This window comes from Talpa europaea (assembly GCF_964194135.1).
Source record: "Talpa europaea genome assembly, chromosome: 15".
In the NCBI taxonomy this organism is placed as follows: Eukaryota; Metazoa; Chordata; class Mammalia; order Eulipotyphla; family Talpidae; genus Talpa; species Talpa europaea.
The window spans coordinates 85,841,318-85,865,331 of NC_140083.1; the positions used below are offsets into that span (position 1 = coordinate 85,841,318).

Genomic DNA, 24,014 nt, shown 5'->3' on the forward strand with positions numbered 1-24,014 from the left:
ATGCTCAGTAAAATAATTCAGTCACAAAAGACACGCCCTGTAGGAGTCCACTCAGATGAGATATGTAGACTAGTGGAAATCAAAAATTTAGAAAGGAAAATGGTGTTGGTCAGCGGCTGGCGAAGGGAAGACACGGGGTATTACTGTTTCGTGAGTAGCGTGTAGCCGAAGTTTTGCAAGATGGAAAGAGCCGGGGGATGGGTGTGCTGACGGACGCACAACAGTGTGAACGCACTCGGTGAATACCACGAAGCCGCAGACTTAGAAATGGTTAAGATGGTAAATGTTGGGGGTGTTCTACCACAATAAAAAGCTGCTGAAGAAAAGAAATCTCATGTAAGAGAAACAAGCTGGAAAAGAACATGAATAAGGAACTCTTTATTCTTACTCAGTCACTGAAAACAGCTGCTACTGATGGCAGCTATGTGGCGGGTACTAAGGAGGCAATGAGGCAACCTCTTGAGTAAAACACACAGACATGGTGTCTCCACTCAGAAAGCTCACAGCTTACCAAACTATGAAGACGTCGTTTCAAAATTGAAAATTGTATAGGTAATAAAATTTTAAAAGGAAGAACTACCTCAAAAAATTACACCCTGACAAAGTTGATTTGAAAAGGAGAAAAATGTGTGTGTGCGTGTGTGCATGTGTGTGTTTGTGTGTGTGCATGTGCAGGACACATGTGGCGATCTATTACCACAGGCATAGACCCCATTTTCCATCTGGGTGCAGGTTCCTAAGGGAGCTTCACACCACCTTAGAGTCTCCAGGGAACCTAACTGCAGACCTGGACAACGGCTTTAGCTAAGACAGTGACAAGCGTTTACAGGAAAAAGCCCTGAAAGATTGGAATATTGACTTTATTAGTCATTCATGTTAACTTTCTGGAAATGCGTATGAGCTTAGATTTAACCAACATTTTAAAATGCAGCATCAGAATGCCACACGTGTACAATTCATGCTGGAAGAGGCTGCATTTGATAAACAGGTGAAACAAATTTTAAAGATTAAAAATAAAACAGAACACCTACTTTCCAGAAAAGTCTTTTCAGAATGAAGTTTTTCTGGGCTGCAGCTTTAAGTTCTGTAACTAAACACACTGTCTTCCTCAAGGTATTGTCTTTAAGGAAAAGTTCAGATTTAAGTTGACTGAAGTACTTCATTTTCTCTTCAGATCTACAGAAACAAGGAAACATCAGTTAGGAAACCTGATCCCCCCAAGCTGGGCTGACTCCTCTCCTCGACTTCTCGCCACCCCCTCTGTTCCAGCTCCCCGGCTGGAAACACTCACGTCCTCTCAGCCTCGCCGAGCTGCTCCCAGAACAGCTCCCGGCAGGCACGGACCTTACGCGACAGCAGCCGCTTGATATTTTTCCTTCAAATCAACTCACTTTTTATTTTCTGCTTAGATAAGTTGATGCATAAAGAAAATCTTTATTGCAGCCTCACAGGGCACCCCGGGAGCGCCCGACAGTATCTGTAGAAACGCCTGAAAGCAACACACCTCCTGAGCCGGCGCTGCGTACCCAGGCCCCAGGCCCGCCCTCGCCCCGACGGAAGGGCAGCGGAGCCCTGAGCGCTGTCACCCCCAAGCCAAGGCGTCGGCTCCCCCCCCCAAGATCAGGTCCTTGGGAAAGGAGGCGCTGTGCGGGCGGGGGATTCTTTCTTGGGGGGGTGGGCGGGAGGCGCCACCTGATCTCAACTCCCACCACTGCCCGCGTGGTCTGGCGCTGCAGGGAAGCTGGTGTGGCTTCTCCCGCTTTCCCCAGCTCCTGCTCTCCCAGGCCGCCTTCTTCACGCTTCTCAACCCAGTCCTCCCACTTCACCCCACGGAGTCACTCGTGTGCTTGTCACCAGCTGGGAGCGACACTGTCGGGCTTGACACTGTCCCGCCCCGCCGTGCTCAGGACAAGCAGCTTCCCCTTGAGTGCCACAGCAGCAGGCCCGGCCCGTTCGCCGTCACCGCGGGGCCCGAGCTGGAAACTACTGTCTGCTGCGGGGAGTCAGAGGGGCTGAACCGTGCACACAACCCGACGTTCAGAAAAGCGGGGTGCAAAGTAACAGACATTTCATGTTCCATGTAGGTTGACAGAAACTTCGCAGACTTTCTATTTGAAGTAAAAATAGTTTCGCCTCCTACTCTCCCAACCCGACTCCAGCCATGGACGCTCCTGCTGCTCTAGGGCGTCTGGCCGGGAAGGTGAGAAAGCCCTAGACGCGGGTGGGGGGAGGCTGGACCCCCGTGTGAACCCCTCGATGCCGGCGCTGCCTGGGGCGGGGCTGGGGCGGGGCGCACGAGGGCCAGGGGGTCAGGTGCCGTCCAGTTGGGGATAATGGCGCGACGCCCTATGCGGGAAGCCTGGCGAGGGTTGGGCTTCAGAAGGAAGGCGCTGGACTCTGTCTGGAACATGCTGACTGTGAATTCCCGTGAGACTATGAAGGGTGAGGTCCAGGGAACTGTGTTTGCTGACCTGCCGGAAATTCAGGGCCGAGAGCTGAGGCCGAGGTGTGTGTGAGTGTGGTGCTCAGCAGCACGCGGCGGGGGAGGCAGAGAGGAGAGAACCCTTCTGTGTGCAGCTCCCCTGTGCCGCCGCGCCTTACCTGTACGGCCTTTGACCTCTTCCAGCAGAGCTGAGCGCGCTGGCATACAGGGGGTCTTGTAAGAGGGTGGCTTTCTGGAAGAGGGGAAAAGTGGGGGGAGTTAGAAATTTTGCTTACTGATAATCGATTCCTGGTTTTAGTCAATATCATATACGTATACTTTTTTTTAAGATTTATTTATTTTTATACAAGAGCTGGGGTACAGGCCAGAGGCGCGGGAGGGTGAGAGGATTCACCAGAGACAGAGCGGGGAGCAGAGCAGGCAGACAGTGAAAGACACTGCTCAACCCGCTGCACCACCGGGGAGGCCCCACATGCACTTTCTTAAATCCTTCCCATACTGCATGATTTCTCTCTCTCACTCACTTCACTGTTTAATTGTACCACAGTGAATTTTTTCCTTACTAGTATTTTTCAAGTCTTAAGAAGAACATTTGCTCGTTATAAAATAAAAATTTTCTATCAAAATCCACCAGTATGGAAATGCACGAAGTGAAAGGTAAGAGTTGCTTGTCGCTCCCTGTCTGTGCCTTCCCTCTGTCCAAGGACCGTACTCTTCTCAGTTTGAGTTCTATCCTTTTAAGCATATAAAAACATATTAATTTTAACACATTTATAATACTTGCATGTTTGAAGATTTATTTTTATACTATGTATTTAATGCTAGCTGACTTATATCACACTAATCTCAAGTGTTTTTTTCCAGTTAATATATGGTAGAAAATTTTTCCAGCCTGGGTATATACGCTTATTTCAGCCTCTGGGATGACTGTCCAGTTAAGTATTCCATAGCGGAGCCTCAGATCACCTATTCATGGGGTTACTTTTTCCTTAAACCTCTAGCGTTGCCATTTCCCATTCATTCTGAGTCCTCGAAACAAATGAGCATGTCATTGTTTTCAACAAATTCTCTAAATAATCTTCTAATTATGCTGAAGCTTTAACAGTCAGGTCAGGAGGAAGTTCAGAACCGTTGCTGATGTGTGGCCCCAAACTAGCTCACGCCTGCCCGTGCCTAATATGGGAGCAGGTAAAGGCGGGGCTAATGCACAAGAAACCCAGAAGCGCATTGCCAGTGCTGGCCTGTGTGAGCTGCGCTCTCTGACGGCAGAGCCGGCTGAGACATCGCCCCGTCACTGCCAGGCGCCACCTGCTCACCCGTGTCCCGGGGCAGACCCAGCTGCATCCCGTGGGGCCCGGGGGGCTGGCTGAGGCCGCTCTTGCCCTGTGAACCCCAGACCCTTCTTCTTTTCTTTCAGACACTCCTCGTTCGTGAGCATTTCCCCTGTTGCGACAGTCTGCACAAACCGCCTCCTGAGTGTCCAGTGTGTTTCTCCTTCTCCACCTTATCACATTCAGATTTCACCACCTTATTCATTGCCAACGCGGGCGGGGGCGCAGCGGGGCACGTTTGCTCTAAAGAACAATCCCGAGTCACGGCTGGCTTGTGAGGACACTTACTATAATGTAATTGTTCCACGAGCTCCTCAGGTGCAGGTACATGGAGGACGTTCTGGAAACAATGTACAGATGCAGCTGGGCCTGCTTCTTCTCTAGGCCGGGGCTGCCGCGTGCAGGCGAGGGCAGGGAGGCGTCTCCTAAGACAGACTCTGGTCCGCTCTCGCCGTGCCTGAAAGGGGCTTCACGCGGAGAGCCTTTGTGAGGCAGAGGTCCCTGGGGCTCCGTGCTGGCCGCCCTGCAGGACGGCGTGCTGGCCGGCCGGCCGGGGCCGGGCGTGGAGTGGCCGCTGCTCCCAGCCGGCATCGGGAGGGGCCGAGAGGCGCCTGGGCCTTGACGGGAGACGTGGGCAGGAGACCAGAGGGCCGGCGCCTGGGGTGGCGTGCTGCTCTCCGGGAAGCACCTGGCAGGCAGAAATCGGTGTTAGGTGTTACTTGGGATTTCCCAGGAAGGAGCAAAGAGGATCTGGTGGCCCAAGTGCGGCAGCGTCAGACTCTGTCTGAAAGGAAACGCTTTCACAGAACAGAAATGTTCTCGTGTTACGAGCGGGGACTGTGCTCGTTGCCCTTCTTGAGAACAGGACAGTGACGGCGCCGGTCTCAGCGTTTCTGGGAGGGCTGATGGGAAAACAGGTGCGCCGCGTGGCGCTGGGACAACCGGGCAGGTGCTGCCTGGTGAGATGATCCTCGACTGCCTGGAATTGCTGGTTTATCATTTTATGTGCAAGTGTCTCGTCTCCCTTATAGAACTGAACCTCCGTGCAAGTGGAAAGCACGTTGTGTTTTTAGCTCTGAAATGAACCTTAAACAGATGGAAATTCCCTCCCTCCACACAGTGGCGGGAATCATGCCGAATCCGAATCCCCCCCGCCCCCGCGCGCCCCGCACCGCTGGCCTGTTCCCACCCCCCCCCCCGAGCAGCCACCCCCAGCTCCTTCAGTCTTAGCATCTGCACCTGGTGCTGTGGCCCCAGACTGGGATCCAGAAGGGGGGGGAGGGCACCCTCTCTTCCTGACACCCCACCCCGCCGTGTGACGTGGCACGTGGCGTGGCCAGATGTTACACACACAACGGAACCCTAACCCCGCGCGACACTCAGCGGTCACCCTACTGTGATGCTGTTGTCTGTCACCTGCATTTTTCCATGCGGATCACCTCACTGTATTTCTACAATACACGTGGTCTCCATCCATAGCTCCGGGTTCACAGCACCCGAAACCCTCGGAGGGGTGGAAGGTGGGCGGGAGCGCAGGGGAGAGGGGTCTGATGGAGGTTGACTGGGGCTCTGGTGGCGGGAGCGGGGAGACCACATGCAGCTGTAGAGGTGTGCGGCTGTCCCCCAAGACACGCACTGTGCGAGCGTCCACATTACCTCACTAAGTATAACTTTAAAAAGGGCGGGAGACCAGACAGAGGAGCTGCTTGCTGACGTTTCCAGCTGGGTACCCAGCACGGGTCTCTGGGAACAAAGCCCGTAAAGCCGTCATTCACTAGCCAGTGAGCGCTACACCAGGTTCTACGGAGAGCTGTGTCTCCTCAGACGGGTGTGCGGGCGAATCTGTAGTGACGTGTCATCTGTAGTGACGTGTCATCTGTGGTGACGTGTCATCTGTAGTGACGTGTCATCTGTAGTGACGTGTCATCTGTGGTGACGTGTCATCTGTGGTGACGTGTCATCTGTGGTGACGTGTCATCTGTAGTGACGTGTCATCTAAGTAGACAGCAACTTTAAAATATTCAGAAAAAGGGCCTCCCCGGTGGCGCAGCGGTTGAGCGCTGGGTTGCGAAGCTGCCCGCGGCCTCTGCGGCGCCGGTTCGATCCCCGGCTGCTCCCCGGCCACCGGAGGAGGGTCCCACATGGCGCGCAGACCTCTCCTGCCGCCCGCTGCTCCCCTCAGCAGTGTCCTTCGGTCCTTCTGCCTGCTCTGCTCCCCGCTCTGGCTCTGGTGAATTCTCTCACCCTCCCGGCTTCTGACTGTACCCAGTGCTTGTATAAACCAAACAAACAAACAAACAAATAGATAAATAAATAAGACATGCCTCTAGAAAATTAAAAAAAAAAAATATTCAGAAAAAGTTGCTTCTTATAAACTGTGCTCATAACCAAAGCTTATAAATTACAGATGATGCATTTATGATTTTTACTAAGACCTCATCTAACCTGTGACGATAATAGATGTTGACGAGAGGCCCGTCCTGCCTCTGGCTTGCTCGTGTATCATGTAATCTTGGGGGAGAACGCTGACGTCCTCAGCCTCAGTTTCCCCGTTGCATAGCTGCATTGTGAGTGGACTAGTCCAAAGAGTAAGGCACTTGTACCTGTTAAGCACGTGTTCCATGGGAAATACTACTTTGAAAGCCTTAGTCAGCTATGAAAATAAAGTCAAGGTGAAGCACACGTCAGAAATGAGACTACAAAAGAAACTGGCATTTCTACGCACAGAGCCGCGGGAGTTAAGGGCGGTGACTTTTAGGAAGTCCCTGCGTGGCCGGTTGCCAGGGGAGCCAGCCAGGTAATTAGAGGGCTGGGCCTCTCCGTCCCACAGGCTCCCGCACTGGGGCAGGGTGGGTGGGGGGGAGGTGTGCTGAAGGGTGAATCACTCACGCCTATGCATGGCGCCTCCGTGAATGCCCAAGAGAAGACGGGTCAGAGTCCCAGGCTGGTGGGCACATGGAAGCGCTGGGAGAGAGGCCGCCTGCGCCGCCCTGAGGCGCCACCCCTATCCCCCCATAGCTTGCCCTGTGCCTCTTCCGCAGGACTGGTCTCGAGTTAAATCCTTTTATGAGAAACCCTGATCCAGTAAAACCCTTCTCTGAGTTCCACGAGCCTCTGTGGTAAATTAATTGAGTCCATGGAGGAGGCCGCAGGAAGCTCTGACGTCCAGCCACCTGGTCAGAAGTACAGGTGACCGCCCGGGCTTGCAGCTGGCATCTGAAGGGCGTTGTGTGGGACCGTGGCCTCAGACGCCCTCTCTGAGAACAGTGTCAGACCTGGGGTGGATTCCCGAGCCCCCTGCTGAGGTGGGGAGGTGTGCACCCCCACTTCACCCTCAAGGTGTGCACCCCCACCTCACCCCCACGGAAGCACATTATCCCCAGAGATGCCGGTGTTGATGGACAGTGCTGCCAACATGTCTGAGGAGAGCAGGTGCTCAGGCTGGGGTTTTCAGGCAAATGACTGTTCCTAGTTCAGAAATGGCTGAGACACACTCTGGGCCTCTTTAAAGCAATAGCTCCTCTTAATTTCTGCCAGAAATGCTTCCTTTTAGAGAAAAACACAGGTTCAGTTTCTTGACTTTTTTCTTGCAATCTGCTCATGACATGTAACTAAGCAGCACATCCTCGCTTCTTAAAAATGCCACGCGGATCATGTCTTCAGAAGTTCATCCTTTCTCGGGAGACAGGCTGCTTCTAAATCTTCAATAGCAAAATACCGCCAGAGGCTGCAGGTGGATATAAGCTCAGATAAAAATTCACCCTGGTGGGTGTGGGCCTCGCAGACCCGGCCTGAGGCTTTGTCACTCTCTCTCTTCCTCGTGGCTTTTCAAGGCGAACTCCATTAAATTTACATAAATCTTATTCTGTGTGTCTCCTGCTGACGCCTACTCCCGGTTTTAAAGCGTCCTTACATAGGTCACAATCCTTTTTCTAAAAGCACAGGTTAGTGAAATGTCTTAGACTCTCTGTTGGAAGAACACAGGACACTTGCCTCTGATGAAGAGCTCCGCTAAGTCTCGAGAAGCCTAAATGCCAACCTCACTATCAGCGCCCACCGCTCTGTCTTCCATCCCGCAGGCGCTAGAAGGCCAGCTGTTTACTATCGCCCTGAACAGTGACCGTACTCGTGTCCGTCTCATGTCCCAGGGTGACTGTACGCTCCGTAGGACCCGCGCATCCCGTAATTAGGCCCGAAACGTTACCCCTTGGAGATGCTTCAGAGCTCCGTGCATGATGACGTCCTTTAGTCCACTAATTAGTCTTCTACCCTAGCCTGTCTCCTGTTCACACTTTTCACTCAAATGCTTAGCCATGGAGGTGGGGCGCCCGTAAGTGCAGACAGCAGGCCTCGCTCCCTCGCCCTCTGTTTGGGAGCCACGCCTCCCAACACGCGAGCACACAGAGCTGCCATGTTTCTGAAGACCCTCCCTCCTGGCGGACATTTTCCAGCAAAGACTCATTTATTCAAACTAGGCCTCAGAGACATGCCCAGGATTTTTACCTTTGACGCAGGGAGGTGTGTGAGCTGACCTTTGTCTGGTGAGCCGAGGAGTAAAAGATGAAGGTACAGTCCGCGGCTGTTCTCCCCTGGAGGGCGCAGGGCTCGGTGAGAGAAACAAACTGACGAACAAGCAAGAGAGGACAGAGATGGAGGCCCAGCCCCAGCCCCAGCCCCAGCCTCGCCATTCCCGCACGCCGAGGTCTGGCGCGCAGCCTTTGCTGCACATCCACAATCAGAGAGGCCAGCAGTTAGACGAGGCCCCGCAGGCAGACGCCCGCTTGTGTGTCCATGTCCTTCTGTTGGGTGAAGGCTGAATTACACAAGTGCCCCCAATAATTCCAATGAACTCCCCTCTTCGTGTACGGTGGCTTTCTGCCATCTTCGCCAGAGTGCTGACTCCACCGTAACCTGCCCTGGGGACCAGGCAAGATGGCGCTGAGCTGCGGGCGTCGGGGGTGCGAGCCCCAGATTCTGGCTTATTCGGGCAACTTCAAGGCCGCGCAGGCACTCTGCTCGCGCTCCGGGGACGTGCTTGAGGGATGAACTCTCCTATGGAATTGACTCTTTGTTTTGGACGCACACACTTGTAAGAAAGCTTCTCAAGTTGTGTAGTTTTATCCCCTTGTAGAAGGCAGACCAGCAGGAACACGTGACCCTTCGCTCCTCCTCGGCTTCAGGGTCATCTCCATGGCGTCGTCTGAAGCTGGAGTTGGAGAGCTGAGTGGACCCAAGACAGCAGGCTCCCCCGGGGGGAAGCCGGGTGGGGGGCACTAGCACCCTCATCCCCAGGCTGTCCAGCAGCCCCCACCTGGAGCCCGTCATGACAGACAGCGAGGTGCACCACAGCTTTGGAACAGACCCCGAGTGGGGGTTCCCTCTTCCTCTGCAGCCTTTTGCAGTGTTTCCCCAGAGTGGCCTGTCCCTGTGCCATGAGCTGTGCTCTCGGCCCTGGCCCCCCTTAATTTCCTGACGCCTGTCGCGCCCCTGGAGACCCACGCCTCCCTCTTCCCGCTCAGGTCTGGGCACTTGGAAGTGTGTGACAGAAACAGTGTTTGAGTCCTGCAGCTTTGGGAATTTAATTTTCAATATTCACCGAGACTTCGCTGCCAGCAGACACGCTGGCATTTGAACTGCCAGGGGAGCTCTCCCCTCAGACGAAGGTGCTGCGGCCGCGGGGCTCCCTCCTCCGTGCCCGGGCCAGCTTTGACACGCTCATTTCTCTGAAGGGTGCCACCGTGCAGTTGGCCCAGCTTGCAGCCAGCGCTGTTTCTCCCTCCGTCCTTGTCAGGGAGACAGAGTCTTGTGGGCGCTGCCTCTGAACTCGCTCCCACCAGCCCTTCTCCTTTCTTGGACGGCCGCGCGCCCCGTGCCCGCTCCTTCCTGCGGTGCTGGGCCCGTCGGTGCTGGGCCCGTCCCCGTGTGGGTCTGCCTGAAGCACACCTGCCGGGCCCCCTTTCTGGAAGAACAGGTTTCGCACGTCATGCTCCTGCTCCAGTGTCTCGCCACTTTCCTCACAGTCCATGAAATGATGCAGAAAGCCTTCGCCTCCACTTTCAAGACCCCCCAAAATGGGGGCCAGTCTTACCCTGTACTCTTACATCTGGTATTCATGTTCTGTTCTGGGCCACGGGACCTTTATTACAATGTTCTGCCTTTTCCTGCCCCATCGCCCCCTCCACGCCCCCCTCCAAGTGCAGAGTCTCCACCCCACAAGTACCCCCCACCCCAATCCTGCTCAAGAGCAGGATTCTGCCCCGCTCAGCTGCATGACAAGGCCTAAGAGAGCACCCCACAGGGAGCCAGGGCTCAGCAGTTGTGAACTTTAATTTTAATCCGTTACTTGTATTGTGACAGCGGTGTACTCAGTGAATTGAGAAAGACTGTGTCTGGCTATTTAACTGCCTGCAGCGAGTTAGAAGAAAGTTCTCTAGCAACGCCTGCCTCGTCGCTACCTACGTAAGAGACACCGAGCTCAGTCCCGAGCAACTGCCAGGACAAAACATGAAGAACCAAGTTAAAATGCAAAACGAGGTTTGGCGAGTAAGGTAGGAACAGGGCGCGCAGCCGCCTCACCCGCGAGAGGCTCCGGTCCGGCTCCCGGGCTCGTGGCTCCTCCAGGGGACAGGGCGGCCTCGCGCGTCTTTCTCTTAAAGAAAAAAAAGAAAGCTGGTCATCATCACGAGTGTGTGTCCATGATCTTAAATAAGGAATTTAAAGTGCAGTCACGTGTGCTTTGCGACTCCTCACGCATCCTCACAAAGCTTTCAAGGACAGAATTATCAGCGGGGGGCACAGCGGAGCAAAAAGAACCTCGTCCCCGGCGTTAAAGCCCGTTCAGGCTCGCGAAGTACGACTTGGCCACTCACTTTATCCCTCTGGTCTCAGCATCTTAAATTGTAAGGGAGGGTAATTCTGCAAATGAAAACGAGCTGATGTGCATAAAAATGACTCGTGCCTGGCAACGCTGGCATGCGGTAATTGTCGGCTGAATTTAAAGGGAAAATCAGAGAACCTGTCGTAACTCACATCCATAATATTGTCATGAACGCCCCAGGAGGCGAGAGGATTTTTTTTTAATATTTTATATAATTCTTACATCATTTTTCATTTTTGCACAGTGTATGAGTTTTCATCTTGGTTATAGTCCCCACACAGTTGCACCCCCCTTATTTTGACCCTAATCCTTCCTCTCCCCGTGCCCCCCCCCCACACACACACCCCCGTAGCGTGTCTCTGGTTTATAGCTGCTTGCTGATTTTGAGTGGATTTTCTCTTCCGACTTGGGCGAACCCGCAGGGCCGGCGTCCTCGGTGTTCTCCAACCAGAGCCACGTCTCACTCCCACGAGCTACAGCCAGAGGTCAGTGTTGGCTGCACAGTCCCCTCCAGGGTCCCCGCGAGGCCGCCGCGCGCAGGAAGAGAAGTCAGGGTTCCGTCGGGCCAGGGGGCAGGGAGAGCCTTTGCTCCCACTGAGAATTCCTTCTGGGGAGCTCCTGACTCTCTTGGTTGTTTTTTTTTTTTTTTCCTTGACTTGCTTGTTTCCATTTTTGGGTTTTTTTTCCTCATCCCTCCTCCCCCCGCTTATTTTTCTTTGGGGGTAAAATGTACATAAAATGACAGCAGAATTTTTAATTTCACGAGTTTGGGTCATCCATCTCCCCTTGCACTGCACTGGGCAGCCTCTCACCCGCCTGCTCACCCCTCTCCTGAGGGGGGCCGGAGCCCCTCCCGGTAACGGGCCAGCGGGCCCATGGGAGACGCAGCACCGGCTGGCTCGGCTGAGCACAGGGGGCAGCGGGCCCTGGAAGACCAGCATCGTGCTCAGGACTGAGGCCTCGGGGGACCTGGGGCAGGGGCTGGCGAGGAGACAGGGTCTGCAGGGCCCGGAGGCACAGGAGGGGATGGTGCAAGGGCCGGGGAGAGTGGTCTTCTGCCGTCGGCCTGCCCAGCAGCTCCCTCTGAGGAACTGTCTTCTTCCTACAGCTTCCATGAACACCCCCCTTTAAACAGAAAGACTTTGCTCCTTCTGTGTGACGGATGAGGAGGAAGCTCAGGGCCCCTCCCTTGTGGGAGTCCCCCCAGAGTCACAGGAGAGGCGCCAACAGTGTCCACACTGTGGGTCACCGTCGTGGCTTGTCCACCAGCACTGGTCAGCCAAGAACGCGCCTCCGAAGGGCGCCTCAGAGAATACGTTTGTTCTCAGTGCGGAGTCTGTGTCTGTCGACACCCTTCCCTGTGGCGGCCACGCTGTGTGAGGCATCCGCTCAGCTGAGACGCTCGGCAGTGCCTGTGGTTTCACCCGCATCACTGGCCTTACAAGATGTTTAGGTTTTGGGTTTAAAATAAAAATCACAGGGCCTCCCTGGTGGCACAAGGGGTTACGCACCGCACTGTGAAGCAATCCACAGCCTCTGCAGCACGAGTTTGATCCCCGGCTGGCCAGGGAGCAACCCACATGGCGCAGCAGACCTCTCCTGTCTCCCCCTGCTCCCCTCAGCAGTGGATTTCGTCAGTCTGCCTGTTCTGCTCCCCGCTCTGTCTCTGGTGGATCCTCTCACCCCCTGCGTCTCTGGCCTGCACCCCAGTTCTTGTATGCATAAAGAAATGTCTTTAAAAAAATAAAATAAAATAAAATAAATATTACATCTACGGATATACGGGGTACGTGTAAGCAGCTGCATACAGATACATAAACTTCAGCATATGTGTCATTAAATTATGTTTTATTCTGGTCTGGGGGCCAGTCTACTTCCCGTCAGGCCAGATACGCCACTCACGCTCTTAAGGACTTTTCTGTGACTCTCAGATACAGTGGCCACTTTGGTCGCCACTAGCCAGGGCCACGGGTTCAATTTAAAGTTCATTTAGTAGCACCAGTCACACGTCGGGTGTTCAGTGGCCTCGGGAGGCGCACGGCTACTCTCTTAGACACAGTCAGGCTGGATACAGCGCAGTTCCACCGCTGCGGAAGGTTCTGCTGGAGAGTGCCTTTCTGGAATGTGCCTGAAACAAAGGGCTAATAACTCAGTTTATTCTAGAACGTCCACTGCGGACGCTGCTGAGCTCCTTCCTCTGCCCTGTCAGCGTGTTCGCTTAGAACTTCACAACCGTCCTCTTCTACCGCCACGTGAGAAGCGCAGTGCAGAGTGCTGGCCGGGCCGCCAGAAGGACCCAAGAACACTCGAGAGAAAAGCCTCTTTTTCTCTGTATCCTCAGAAAAATCAGGTCTAACTAGGAATTCAAATGTGATGTGGAAAAGCTGAGTATTTTTAATCCAAATGATTTGCAATTCAGAGCTTGCCTTGCGAAGATAATCCAGCGGGCCGGTCTGTGAGCGCCTCTGCCACTCCTCACAAATATTCCCCGGGCTCTCACCCCGGAGGCCTGGCGTCAGTTCTTGCAGTCACCCTTGCTTAGATGCCCAGGGGCGCGCGCCGCTGCTCTAAGCTTGATGTCCTCACTGCTACATCATGGACTCAGTCATGGCCCCTGTCAAGCGGTTGTTCAGACGGGTTTGAGCCTCTCTCGCTGCATCGGGAGTGTCTGGGGGGGAACCGCCGGGGTAGGCGGCAGCAGGCGCAGGGAACAGCAGCCCGGCTGGGGGGAACCGCGCTCGCCACCGTGGCCTGCTGGAAAGGGGGTGTTTCCTGCCCCCCTGTGTGCTGGGCACGGGGTAGCAGCAGCTTTGTGTTTTCAAGAGCTCCTGTGCAGAAGTGTCGGATGTCCCCCGAGATGGGGGGGGGACGTCCTGTCAGGGGCCAATCCCATGAGCACACGAGGAGTTTTTTTAAAACTTTCCTGCTTTTAGGGCCTCCCCGGTGGCGCAGCGGTTGCGCGCTGGGTTGCGAAGCTGCCCGCAGCCTCTGCAGCGCCGGTTCGATCCCCGGCTGCTCCCCGGCCACCGGAGGAGGGTCCCGCATGGCGCGCAGACCTCTCCCGCCGCCCGCTGCTCCCCTCAGCAGTGTCCTTCGGTCCTTCTGCCTGCTCTGCTCCCCGCTCTGGCTCTGGTGAATCCTCTCACCCTCCCGCACTTCTGACTGTACCCAGTGCTTGTATAAACGAAACAAACGAACAAACAAATAAATAAATAAAACATGCCTCTATAAAGGAAAAAAAAATTAATAAATAAATAAATAAATAAAAATAAAACTTTCCTGCTTTTGAAACCATTGCAAAGTTTCTAGGATTTAGGTTTCATGGAACTTCCACCTAGTGGCTTCTTTAACGTGTGTTTTTATCTTTTTATACGCGTTGGGGGAGAGAGTCCAGAATAATTACACTTGTAAACAGGATAAATATGCATTTAAGGCAGCCAACACCAGTTAAGAGCCTAATTAGTGTGACTGGAGACCCGGAGCCCCAGGGGCTTACTAAGTCTGCTAATTGCAACTTGTGCACACGGTCGCCTGCCGGTGCCGGTGCCGGTGTGGAAAGCGCCCAGACGCCCGGCAGCTTTCTCGCCCTCGGCAGCCACTCTGCGCCCCACGGGTCTGACTCGGAGTGAAGCCGAGGGAGGGAGGGCCTGGTCCCGGCGGGCCTCCCCAGACAGCAGAAGTGGGGGGCCCGTCGGGAGCCCCGGGGCCTCATCCAGCCACCCCCGGGCGCTCGGGCTGCGGCCCTCGCCGCCACTGCTCTCCAGCCGAGTGCCCCCTGCCCTGCCGCGCGCAGCACACGCACCCCCAGCCCTGCGGCGCGGGCAGCACACGCACCCCCTGCCCTGCTGCGCGCGCAGCACACGCACCCCCAGCCCTGCGGCGCGGGCAGCACACGCGCCCCCTGCCCTGCGGCGCGGGCAGCACACGCACCCCCTGCCCTGCGGCGCGGGCAGCACACGCGCCCCCTGCCCTGCGGCGCGGGCAGCACACGCACCCCCAGCCCTGCGGCGCGGGCAGCACACGCACCCCCAGCCCTGCGGCGCGGGCAGCACACGCACCCCCAGCCCTGCGGCGCGGGCAGCACACGCACCCCCTGCCCTGCGGCGCGGGCAGCACACGCACCCCCAGCCCTGCGGCGCGGGCAGCACACGCACCCCCAGCCCTGCGGCGCGGGCAGCACACGCACCCCCAGCCCTGCGGCGCGGGCAGCACACGCACCCCCAGCCCTGCGGCGCGGGCAGCACACGCACCCCCTGCCCTGCTGCGCGCGCAGCACACGCACCCCCAGCCCTGCGGCGCGGGCAGCACACGCGCCCCCAGCCCTGCGGCGCGGGCAGCACACGCGCCCCCAGCCCTGCGGCGCGGGCAGCACACGCACCCCCTGCCCTGCGGCGCGGGCAGCACACGCACCCCCAGCCCTGCGGCGCGGGCAGCACACGCGCCCCCAGCCCTGCCGCGCGCAGCACACGCACCCCCAGCCCTGCGGCGCGGGCAGCACACGCACCCCCAGCCCTGCGGCGCGGGCAGCACACGCACCCCCAGCCCTGCGGCGCGGGCAGCACACGCACCCCCAGCCCTGCGGCGCGGGCAGCACACGCGCCCCCAGCCCTGCGGCGCGGGCAGCACACGCACCCCCAGCCCTGCGGCGCGGGCAGCACACGCACCCCCTGCCCTGCTGCGCGCGCAGCACACGCGCCCCCTGCCCTGCTGCGCGCGCAGCACACGCGCCCCCAGCCCTGCCGCGCGCAGCACACGCGCCCCCAGCCCTGCGGCGCGGGCAGCACACGCACCCCCAGCCCTGCGGCGCGGGCAGCACACGCGCCCCCAGCCCTGCGGCGCGGGCAGCACACGCGCCCCCAGCCCTGCGGCGCGGGCAGCACACGCACCCCCTGCCCTGCTGCGCGCGCAGCACACGCGCCCCCTGCCCTGCTGCGCGCGCAGCACACGCGCCCCCAGCCCTGCCGCGCGCAGCACACGCGCCCCCAGCCCTGCGGCGCGGGCAGCACACGCACCCCCAGCCCTGCGGCGCGGGCAGCAGGCATGGGGACGCGCAGGCTCGCCCGGCCCAGCGACTGGCAGACCACCAGGCCAGGGGAGGTGAGGGCCAGGACTCAGCCCCGGGCTCAGCGAAGCCCCAAGCCATGTTCTTGGTCTCTGCTTCTCGCAGGCTCCCGGCCTTGAGGGCACAGATCCTTGAGGAGCTCTGCTTTACACGCCCATCCACCCGCGGGCGCACATCTGTGGGGGCCACACAGTGGGACACCACGCACACGCTCTACTTTTATGCACTATTCCTGGGATTTTTACCGCTTCTTCACGAGACACACTCAGGCCACCGAGACGGGACGCACGCGAGCGGCTGTGGCTGCGCCGGGAGAGCCTCGCTGTCCCGTCCGCGCCCGGGGGGGCCTTCCAGGTCTCCCTGGGCACAGCAGGAAAACCACCCGTGTCAGACACTGAGTTTCCGACAAAGAAGGGCTCATGGTGACGTTGATCTTTTTATCTACGAGTGTGGGATGCTCGCGGGCGTGCAGATCCCCAGCAAACGTGTCTGCGAGGCGAGGGAGCTAGACTGGGAATCCCGTCAGGCCGCGCCCGTGGCCCCTCGCTGGGGGGGGGGGGGAGGCTCGCAGACACGGCTCTGCCAGGTTTGTCATTACAATCCGTGGCTGCTGATCAGGCTACTAGCAAATCACACAGGAACGGACCGAGCGGAACCCAGCGTCCAGCTCCTGTTTCTAAAGCAAGACGAGGGGCAAGAGGGGCACGTCCTCCTCCTCCCCCGGGCAACTCCTCTCCCCTCGCCCCCTCCTCACATGTCGCTCCTTCCCTTTCCTTCCTCCTGTCCCGCGTCCCCACGCCTGGCGCCCGGAGCTGCGCTGCTGGAGTGACCTGCCAGCTCATCCTCCATGCAGGCAGCGCCGGCGGGCGTCGCTCCCCACCAGGGACTCCAGAGCACACGGAAGTGTCACCTCACGCCAAACGGTCACACGGTCACACATCTCACACGTGTTGTGAGGAGGTGGAGACACAGGATCCTGGGCGCTGCCGGCGGGACTATAACTTGGTGCCACCCTCTGGGGAACGGCAGGGAGTCTCCTCGGAAATCGGAAGCAAAACCACCATGTGATTCATCAGCCCCACTTCCCGATCTACGTCCAGAGCAGGTCAAACGTCTCTCGGAGAGAGGCGCCCGCACCCCGCGCGCAGCAGCACCTAGAGTAGCACGACACGGGGACGCCCTCTGTGTCTGGCAAAGATGGGCATAAAGCAAAGGTGGGGGCAGGGTATGCACGGGTGTGCAGCCAGTGTGGCACCACAGCCAGCCAGGGGGTGAACATCCAGCTTTAAAAAGGAAGGAAAATCCTTTGTAAAACCCGGAGGACATGACGCTAAATGACATGAACTAGACACAGAAGGACAAATATCGCATCATCTCACCTATGTGGCATCTAAAAAAGGCAAACATAGCAATAGAGAGTGGGGGTTACCAGGGACGGGAGCGGGAGGGAAGGTGGGGCAGAGACTGGGAAAGACGCCAAACTTCCAGTTATAAGGTAAATAAGTCCTGAAGCCCAAAATGCACAACATGGTAACTGTCGTTAATGACTTACTGAAAACTAAAGAGAGTAGTTACCAAGCGCGCTCGCCACACACAGAAAAAAGGTCACCACGCGAAGTGACGGGTGTTGAGATTCGTCGCTCTCACAAGGCATACACGGCAGAACACGCTGCACACCTGACATACGGGAATTTTATTTTTGGATCATACATCAATAATCCTGGGAAGAGAAAAGAACATTTTCTCTTTTTGTCTCACAAAGAAACCTGCCTTTGCTTGTTTTGCTCTAAGGAACGCCCTGCATACCTTGTTTGCCGTTAGGACTGACAGGAGGAAATGGAAAGAATTTCCTGACCCCTTTCGGTCGCTCGCTCTCCTTCTTCAGAGCGGTGGGATAGTAGATGATACGGATGTGCTGATTAGTCTCTCTGTCTCGTGGACTCAAAAATTCCGGGTAGTCATCGATCTGGAAAAAAATCAAGTTGAAACTAAATACAACCGTGTATTACTCTGGAATCATCAATCCTCCTAAAGATCAGGGCAGTTTAAATTGCATCCTTTCTTTTTTATGCCCCCCACCCCGGAAATCTTTCCTCTTGTTGTTAGATTTACCAATTTCTCCTCTATTTGTTTCTTTTCTTTTTTTAAGTTTTTTTTTTTAATTTTTATTTTATTTTATTTATACAGGCACTGGGTACAGTCAGAAGCGCGGGAGGGTGAGAGAATCCACCAGAGCCAGAGCGGGGAGCAGAGCAGGCAGAAGGACCGAAGGACACTGCTGAGGGGAGCAGCGGGCGGCAGGAGAGGTCTGCGCGCCATGTGGGACCCTCCTGCGGTGGCCGGGGAGCAGCCGGGGATCGAACCGGCGCCACAGAGGCCGCGGGCAGCTTCGCAACCCAGCGCTCAACCGCTGCGCCCCCGGGGAGGCCCTCCTCTATTTGTTTCAGTTCTTACTGAAAATGTGCTCAGCAACAGGACCCGAGAAACTATGCACCCTGTAGGAGTGCTAAATAAATAGTAACAGTGGTTTTGTTTATTAAAATGTCCCTCCCCAATTTCATTTTAAGAACAGGCCTTTTTTCAAAGGTCATGAAAATGTATAATTAACAGGGCTTGAAGGAGGAAACAATGCCCACTGGTCGAAAGCCATCTCCAGAGACTGTGAATACAAACACGCAGGCCTCCGCTCCGCAAGTTCCCTGCCCCGAAACAGTGTTCGCGATTGGTCCGCAGACAGGCAGAGAGACAGAGAAAGAGTGTCAGAACGGGTCTCTAGAACTACTTTGTTCACAATTTTCTGACTTTATGTCTTAAAATAAGCTTTACGCATAATGAGTCTAATTCTGTTCTGCACATGAATACTGAGCTTCGTTAGGTTAGAAATAAGATCATTCACTGGCCCACGAGCATTGAAATTGTCTTCCCAAGACTGTATCAGAGTTGGAAGAACGGCTTCCCCCCGATACCTGTCAGGACAGGTGATCGTTGAAGAGTATCTGCATGAAAATAATTTGAGAGCTCCAAATCAGAACATGGGACCGATTTTTTTCCTGTGACGTGCTGACATCAAAACTCACAAAGCCGTTTTACCCAATATGTGTGTGTGTGTGTGTGTGTATATGTATCGGATAAATGATCCCTTGTAAACATAACTGCACGAAGTTACGATTGCCCCGGGGCTGTATGCCTGCTGCCCTAGTATCCGCAGCCGCTTCAGCCCCTTTCCTCACTAGAAACTGAGCTGGGGAAGTCGGAGTTATTTGCAAATGGCCTCCCACGTCCTCCCGCCCAGTCAACGCGGTAAGAAGCCTAAGACAGTTTTAAGTTGTGGTGCCTTATAACACCTGCTCTTTCTTTGCCTCTGAGAAAGCTGACTGTCACGTAACTCCCTGTAGTCTGGAGTCCAACGGTGGACCAACTGCTAGCTTCCCAGTAAAATCTGGTTCTTTAAAAAAAACCTAAAAAACATTTTACCTGTGTGGAAAATAAACAACCGAAGGTGCTCGAGACAGACCGCGTAAGAGGCTCACCGCAGAGCGAGAGCCCACCTCTTCAGGAAACCCTACTCTGGCCAGCAGATTAATTTGAATTGAAGGGAACTGAGGCCCCCAAAGGAGGCAGAGAAGCTCTTCCCCTTTCAGCGAGGACTGGGGCAAGGCAGTGGAGGGAACACTACTGCCCCGTGAAGGGTTATCTGTGGAAATGTCCTGGGTGGAGACGAGAAACCCCTCTTTATTTGCAAAGTGAACATGAGGCCCTTCCCTCCTCACGCGGCCGTCCCGGCCGCTCTCCCTGGGGCGCCAGGCCCTTGGCCCCGTCCTCAGTTCAGGATCTAAATTCTGTTCTCCCCAACCAAGGCCGGGATCCTCGTAATCTGTGTGGGTTCCCCATGACTAAATGGATCCTTTTCTTCTGCCAACCCATCTGATGCCTCGGGCCCAAGAAGAGCCCAGAGCAATTGGGGGGCTTTCTCTTGAGCCCCAACATCACGAGAAAAAATAATATAAATAATCTCTCAGTCTGTAAGCTACTGAGTAGGCAGAACGCAGGGGAGGGCTGAGGCGGCAGGTCTGGGGTGGATCTTGCACAGTCCCGGGAGGCCTGTCTCAGGGTGGCCCCGGGGAGGGCCGGCCCTGGCAGACACCTGCTGAGCCTCGCAGACTCTGCCAGGGAAGAGTGTTCTGTGAGCTTGAGACGGTCACTCGGTGCCGTTTGAGCAGATCGGCTTATTCTGACAATGTCGTTGTCACAATCACCTGTTTTTGCTAGGCGAGGGCAGGGTGGTGAGCGAGGGATGGGATCTAATGGCCAAGGTCACTCCGACAGGTCATGGATGTCTGTGTGACTGACCCCAGCTAAACCCTACACACAAGGCTGCGGGAGCGTCCCTGGGCCACGTGTTGTCACACATCGCTGGGGAGGAGCCACCGTGCAGTGCCCTGGGCGCCACACCAGGAAACCTGCGTCTGGTTTTCCTGAATTTCACCCCAGGCGTCTTTTCCTTTCACTGACTTTAGTCTAGAGCCTCTCGTCATAGGCCACTCTGAGTCTCCTGAGGGCCAGTGAAGCCACCGGGCGCCTGGACTACTGGTTCTGTCCCCTCTGGGCCCTGCACAGCTCTGTCCTCTCTCAGGCTGCAGGGCAGAGAGGGGTCAGCCTGCTGCTTCTTCCTTCCTCTTCCTCGTCCAAGGAAAGGGAAGGATTCTGATTCTCTGTAACCAGACTCTCTGCATTATGAAGACAAGGAAAAGGAAGAAATCAAATGTTCCAACAGTGTTGCATAGAAAATTATAAAGTTTAATGTCATTACACTGGTTACATATTCTTTTCAGTACTTTGTAGGCGTTAGCTCGCTGACTCCTCCTACAACCCCATGGGGATTTCAAGAGCCTCACAAGGTTTAGAGCAGAAACTAATGAGCTAGTAAGTAGAAAATAATAAAGAAAATTAACAAAACCAAAATATGACTCTTGGAAAAGATCAACATCATTGACAGGCCTTTAACAAGAAAAAGAGAGAAGACTCACAGTGCTAACATCAGGAATGACAGACGGGACATGATCACCAACCCCACAGAAGTAAGAAGGAAGGACTATATGGGATATTATGAATAAGGGATTATCAACAACTTAAATTGCTTGGATAAAATGGAAAAATTCCTAAAAAGACAAAAACTACGAAAACTGACTCAATAAACAGAAATTATGACTAGACCTGTAACAAGCAATGTAAGTAGATAGGAGACTGGCCTAGTAATCACAACACTTTCCACAAAGACAGTCACAGCACTCGATGCCTCCCCTGAGAATCTGGAACAGATTTAAAGAATTCTCACTAATTCTTCACAGCCTCTCTCCAACAGTGCACGAGGAAGGGGCGACTTCTGTGTTAGCCTGATACCAAAAGCCAAAGACTTCACAAGAAACTGCAGAGCAAGACTTCTAGTGCTGGTGGGTGTAAAATTCCTCAACAAAATGCTCGCAATCCCCGTCTAGAAATACACAGTAAAGATGAAAAGGTCCTGGAGCTTGGGCTAGAGATACAGCAAAGTACCTCGGCACAAACATCCACTCATCCAATTAATTGCCTCCCCTGTTCAGGAAAATTCTAAGTGAAGCACTAATGAGGGTATGGGGACGCCCAGCTGTCATGATGTCAACTCCTCCTACTTAGAAAACACGGGTTTGGGGGATTATCATCACAGTTGCTCTGTTCCCTTCCTTCACCGCCTGGCCTACTCCACATACCTGGGGGAAATTGTCTTTCTGTTTATTTAACATACAAAGGAGGCAGCTTCTCTGATGGAGAAGTGATGCCAAACAAGGAGGCAAAACTTGGTTTTGACAAGCTCCCGTTAAAGTGGATTCTCGAGTAGAGCATGAAGGAGGAAATGCAGAGGCAAGTGATGCTCTAGAATCCCCGGGCCATGTCTCCCGCCACCCACGCCCACGGGGAGTGCACAGAGAATCAGTAAAGGCCACCGTGTAGAGACAAGGACACACGCGCGGGAGGAAAGGGGAAGACTGGACACAGACACTACGTGCTGGACACAGCTCGGGGTTCCGTCTGCTTAGTGCGCCATGAGCTGGTCGAGGTAAAGCCCCCACCCCCAAAAAAAGCTAAATTGTGAGGCATCTTTGAACTTCTGGCCTTTTCAGAATTCAGCTGCTGCTTTGCACGGCAAGCTCTCACTCTACACTGTCCAACAGAGGAAGGAAAGCGAATAGTAAATTAATTTACTCGAATTACAACTGAAGGAATTGCCTGTTCCAAGGTTACTTCCCAGGGAATCTGAAGGAGGACCAATGGCAAGCGCAGAAGGTGTGCTCTGCTGAGCGGCTACGGTATGTGTGCGCGGACCCTGAGTGGATTTCACTCAAGTTATACCACATCAGTGCATCCCTGCGTCGCACCATACATAAGGAGAAGCTATTTTTACATTTAGCACTTGGCAAATTATTCCACTGTCATCATTAAAAACTCGCTGCAGGCTTCACCAGGTGGTTTTTCCATTATACTCTGCCTGGGCTTTAGAGCACCAGTCCCTGAGGAAGTCTAACTCGATAGATGGGCTATTTTTGGACGATGTGAAAATGGTGGCATGAGGGATCCACCCACGTATTCCAAAAGGAATTAGCAGTTTGGAGAACTGGGCACTGCCCCGTCATCCTTCTGGAAACACCCTGGACTATTTTAGTGTCAGGCTTGGAAAGTCACTGCCTCGAGGACTGACGGGGAGGGGCCTTCGAGACGCGGCCCAGGGAAAAGTGTGACCCGGCCCGGACGGCCGGCGGCAGCAGCAGGAAGGACAGAGCTCCTGCGCAGGGAGACGGTGTCGTGAAAGGTTTTTCTTTATAATTTCACCCCCTGCTCTCTGACCACCAACGTGCAGGCACCAGGTCAGCGGCATCCCCTGGCAACTGTGTTGTCCCTATTGCAAAACCTAAAAACTCTACAGCGGCACCGTGAATGTGCAGCACGCCAGGCGTTACTCTGTGCGTGTGGTGACAGGGCATTGGCGTGTGAGGTCAAGACCCCACGCTGCATTCCCGCTCGTGTTTTCTTAGTGCCTGATCTTCGGCGGGTATTTATTTACCCTTTCCTGCCTCCGTTTTCTCATCTGTGAAAGAAAAATCATGTCGCCTTCCTTGCAAAGGTGGCGGGATGAAATGAGACGATCCATGTGACCGAACGGGCCGTAAGTGCATCGGGGATGCAGGGCTGGGTCGGAGCCTCCGCTCAGCCGCCTGCCGAGGGCCTCTGATGGCGGCAGGGCGCTCGGGAGGGAAGGGAATGCTCTTTTCTGGTGCTGTCCCTGCTGGGGTTTCTCAGGACTTCAACGCAGCATCCAAACTTTCGTGCAAACCAACGATGAAGAAGTCATCAAAATGGCTGACCTGCTGCCTCCGCAAGGAGAGCTGTGAAACGTCATGAATGAATCAAAAGAGAAAAAAGGCGCGAGAAGACGCGCTCAGAGAAGGTCTGGCTACCTCACGAAATGCACGAGGCGGCTGCCAACGCAGGGGCCGTTTCAGGCCAGCAGGGAAGCCTCGGCGCGCCCAGGCCTCAGCAGACCCGTGAGACTGTCCCGAGGCAGCGCCCCCGCGGGCTGCGTGACCCACCCATCTCGAGCCCCTCCGCGCTGACAGTGAGGAAGCGAGGCTCCCCTCTGAGAGGTGAGCTCTGTGATGGCCCCGAGCATCCAACCGTTCATTCTTCCTCCAGCTGACAGTTGCTGGCCACTCCTAGTGGGGGCTGAGGCCGCGGCTGAGCCGCACAGACACTCGGAGTGCGGGGACCCTGGGAGGCCGGGTGGGGACATCAGACCCCCGAAGCCAGCGCCTCCTCACGGGGGCGGGCATGGTTTTCAGTCTGTCACTCACTGCCTGCAGGTGCTCGGGGGTCGGAATAGACCCCTCGTAGGGACCCTGCTGGCCTGGGGCAACACAGGGTATTTTTTTTTAAAGATTTATTTGTGCACACAAGAACTGGGGTACTGGCCAGAGGTGCTGGGGTGAGAGGATTCCCCAGAGACAGAGTGGGGAGCGGAACAGGTGGATCTGCTGAAACCCACTGCTGAGGGGAGCAGCAGGAGACAGGCGAGGTCTGCTGAGCCGTGTGGGTAGCTCCCTGGCCGGGGATGGAACTCGTGCTGCAGAGGCCGCAGATTGCTTCATAGTGCGGTGCTTAACCCCTTGCGCCACCAGAGAGCCCAACGCAGCGTACTTTAAACCCTAAAATATCTGCATAACAAGCTCAAAGACAAAAGCAGCAGGTTTTGAGTTGAGATAGTTTAACATA

At 55.4% G+C, this 24,014-nt stretch overlaps 1 protein-coding gene across 1 annotated transcript in view; it reads right to left on the minus strand.

Annotated features, from left to right (window-relative positions):
• LOC311185569 (uncharacterized protein C12orf56) overlaps positions 1–24,014 on the minus strand; it is a gene marked incomplete at both ends in the record, with an annotated part of 39,193 nt that overhangs the window by 12,581 nt on the left and 2,598 nt on the right. Inside the window, 5 exons of the mRNA XM_084256192.1 lie at positions 1,032–1,176; positions 2,602–2,675; positions 4,063–4,231; positions 7,133–7,193; positions 17,520–17,679. Of these exons, the coding sequence (XP_084112318.1) occupies positions 1,032–1,176; positions 2,602–2,675; positions 4,063–4,231; positions 7,133–7,193; positions 17,520–17,679 (609 nt within the window). The remainder of the gene's footprint in view (positions 1–1,031; positions 1,177–2,601; positions 2,676–4,062; positions 4,232–7,132; positions 7,194–17,519; positions 17,680–24,014) is intronic.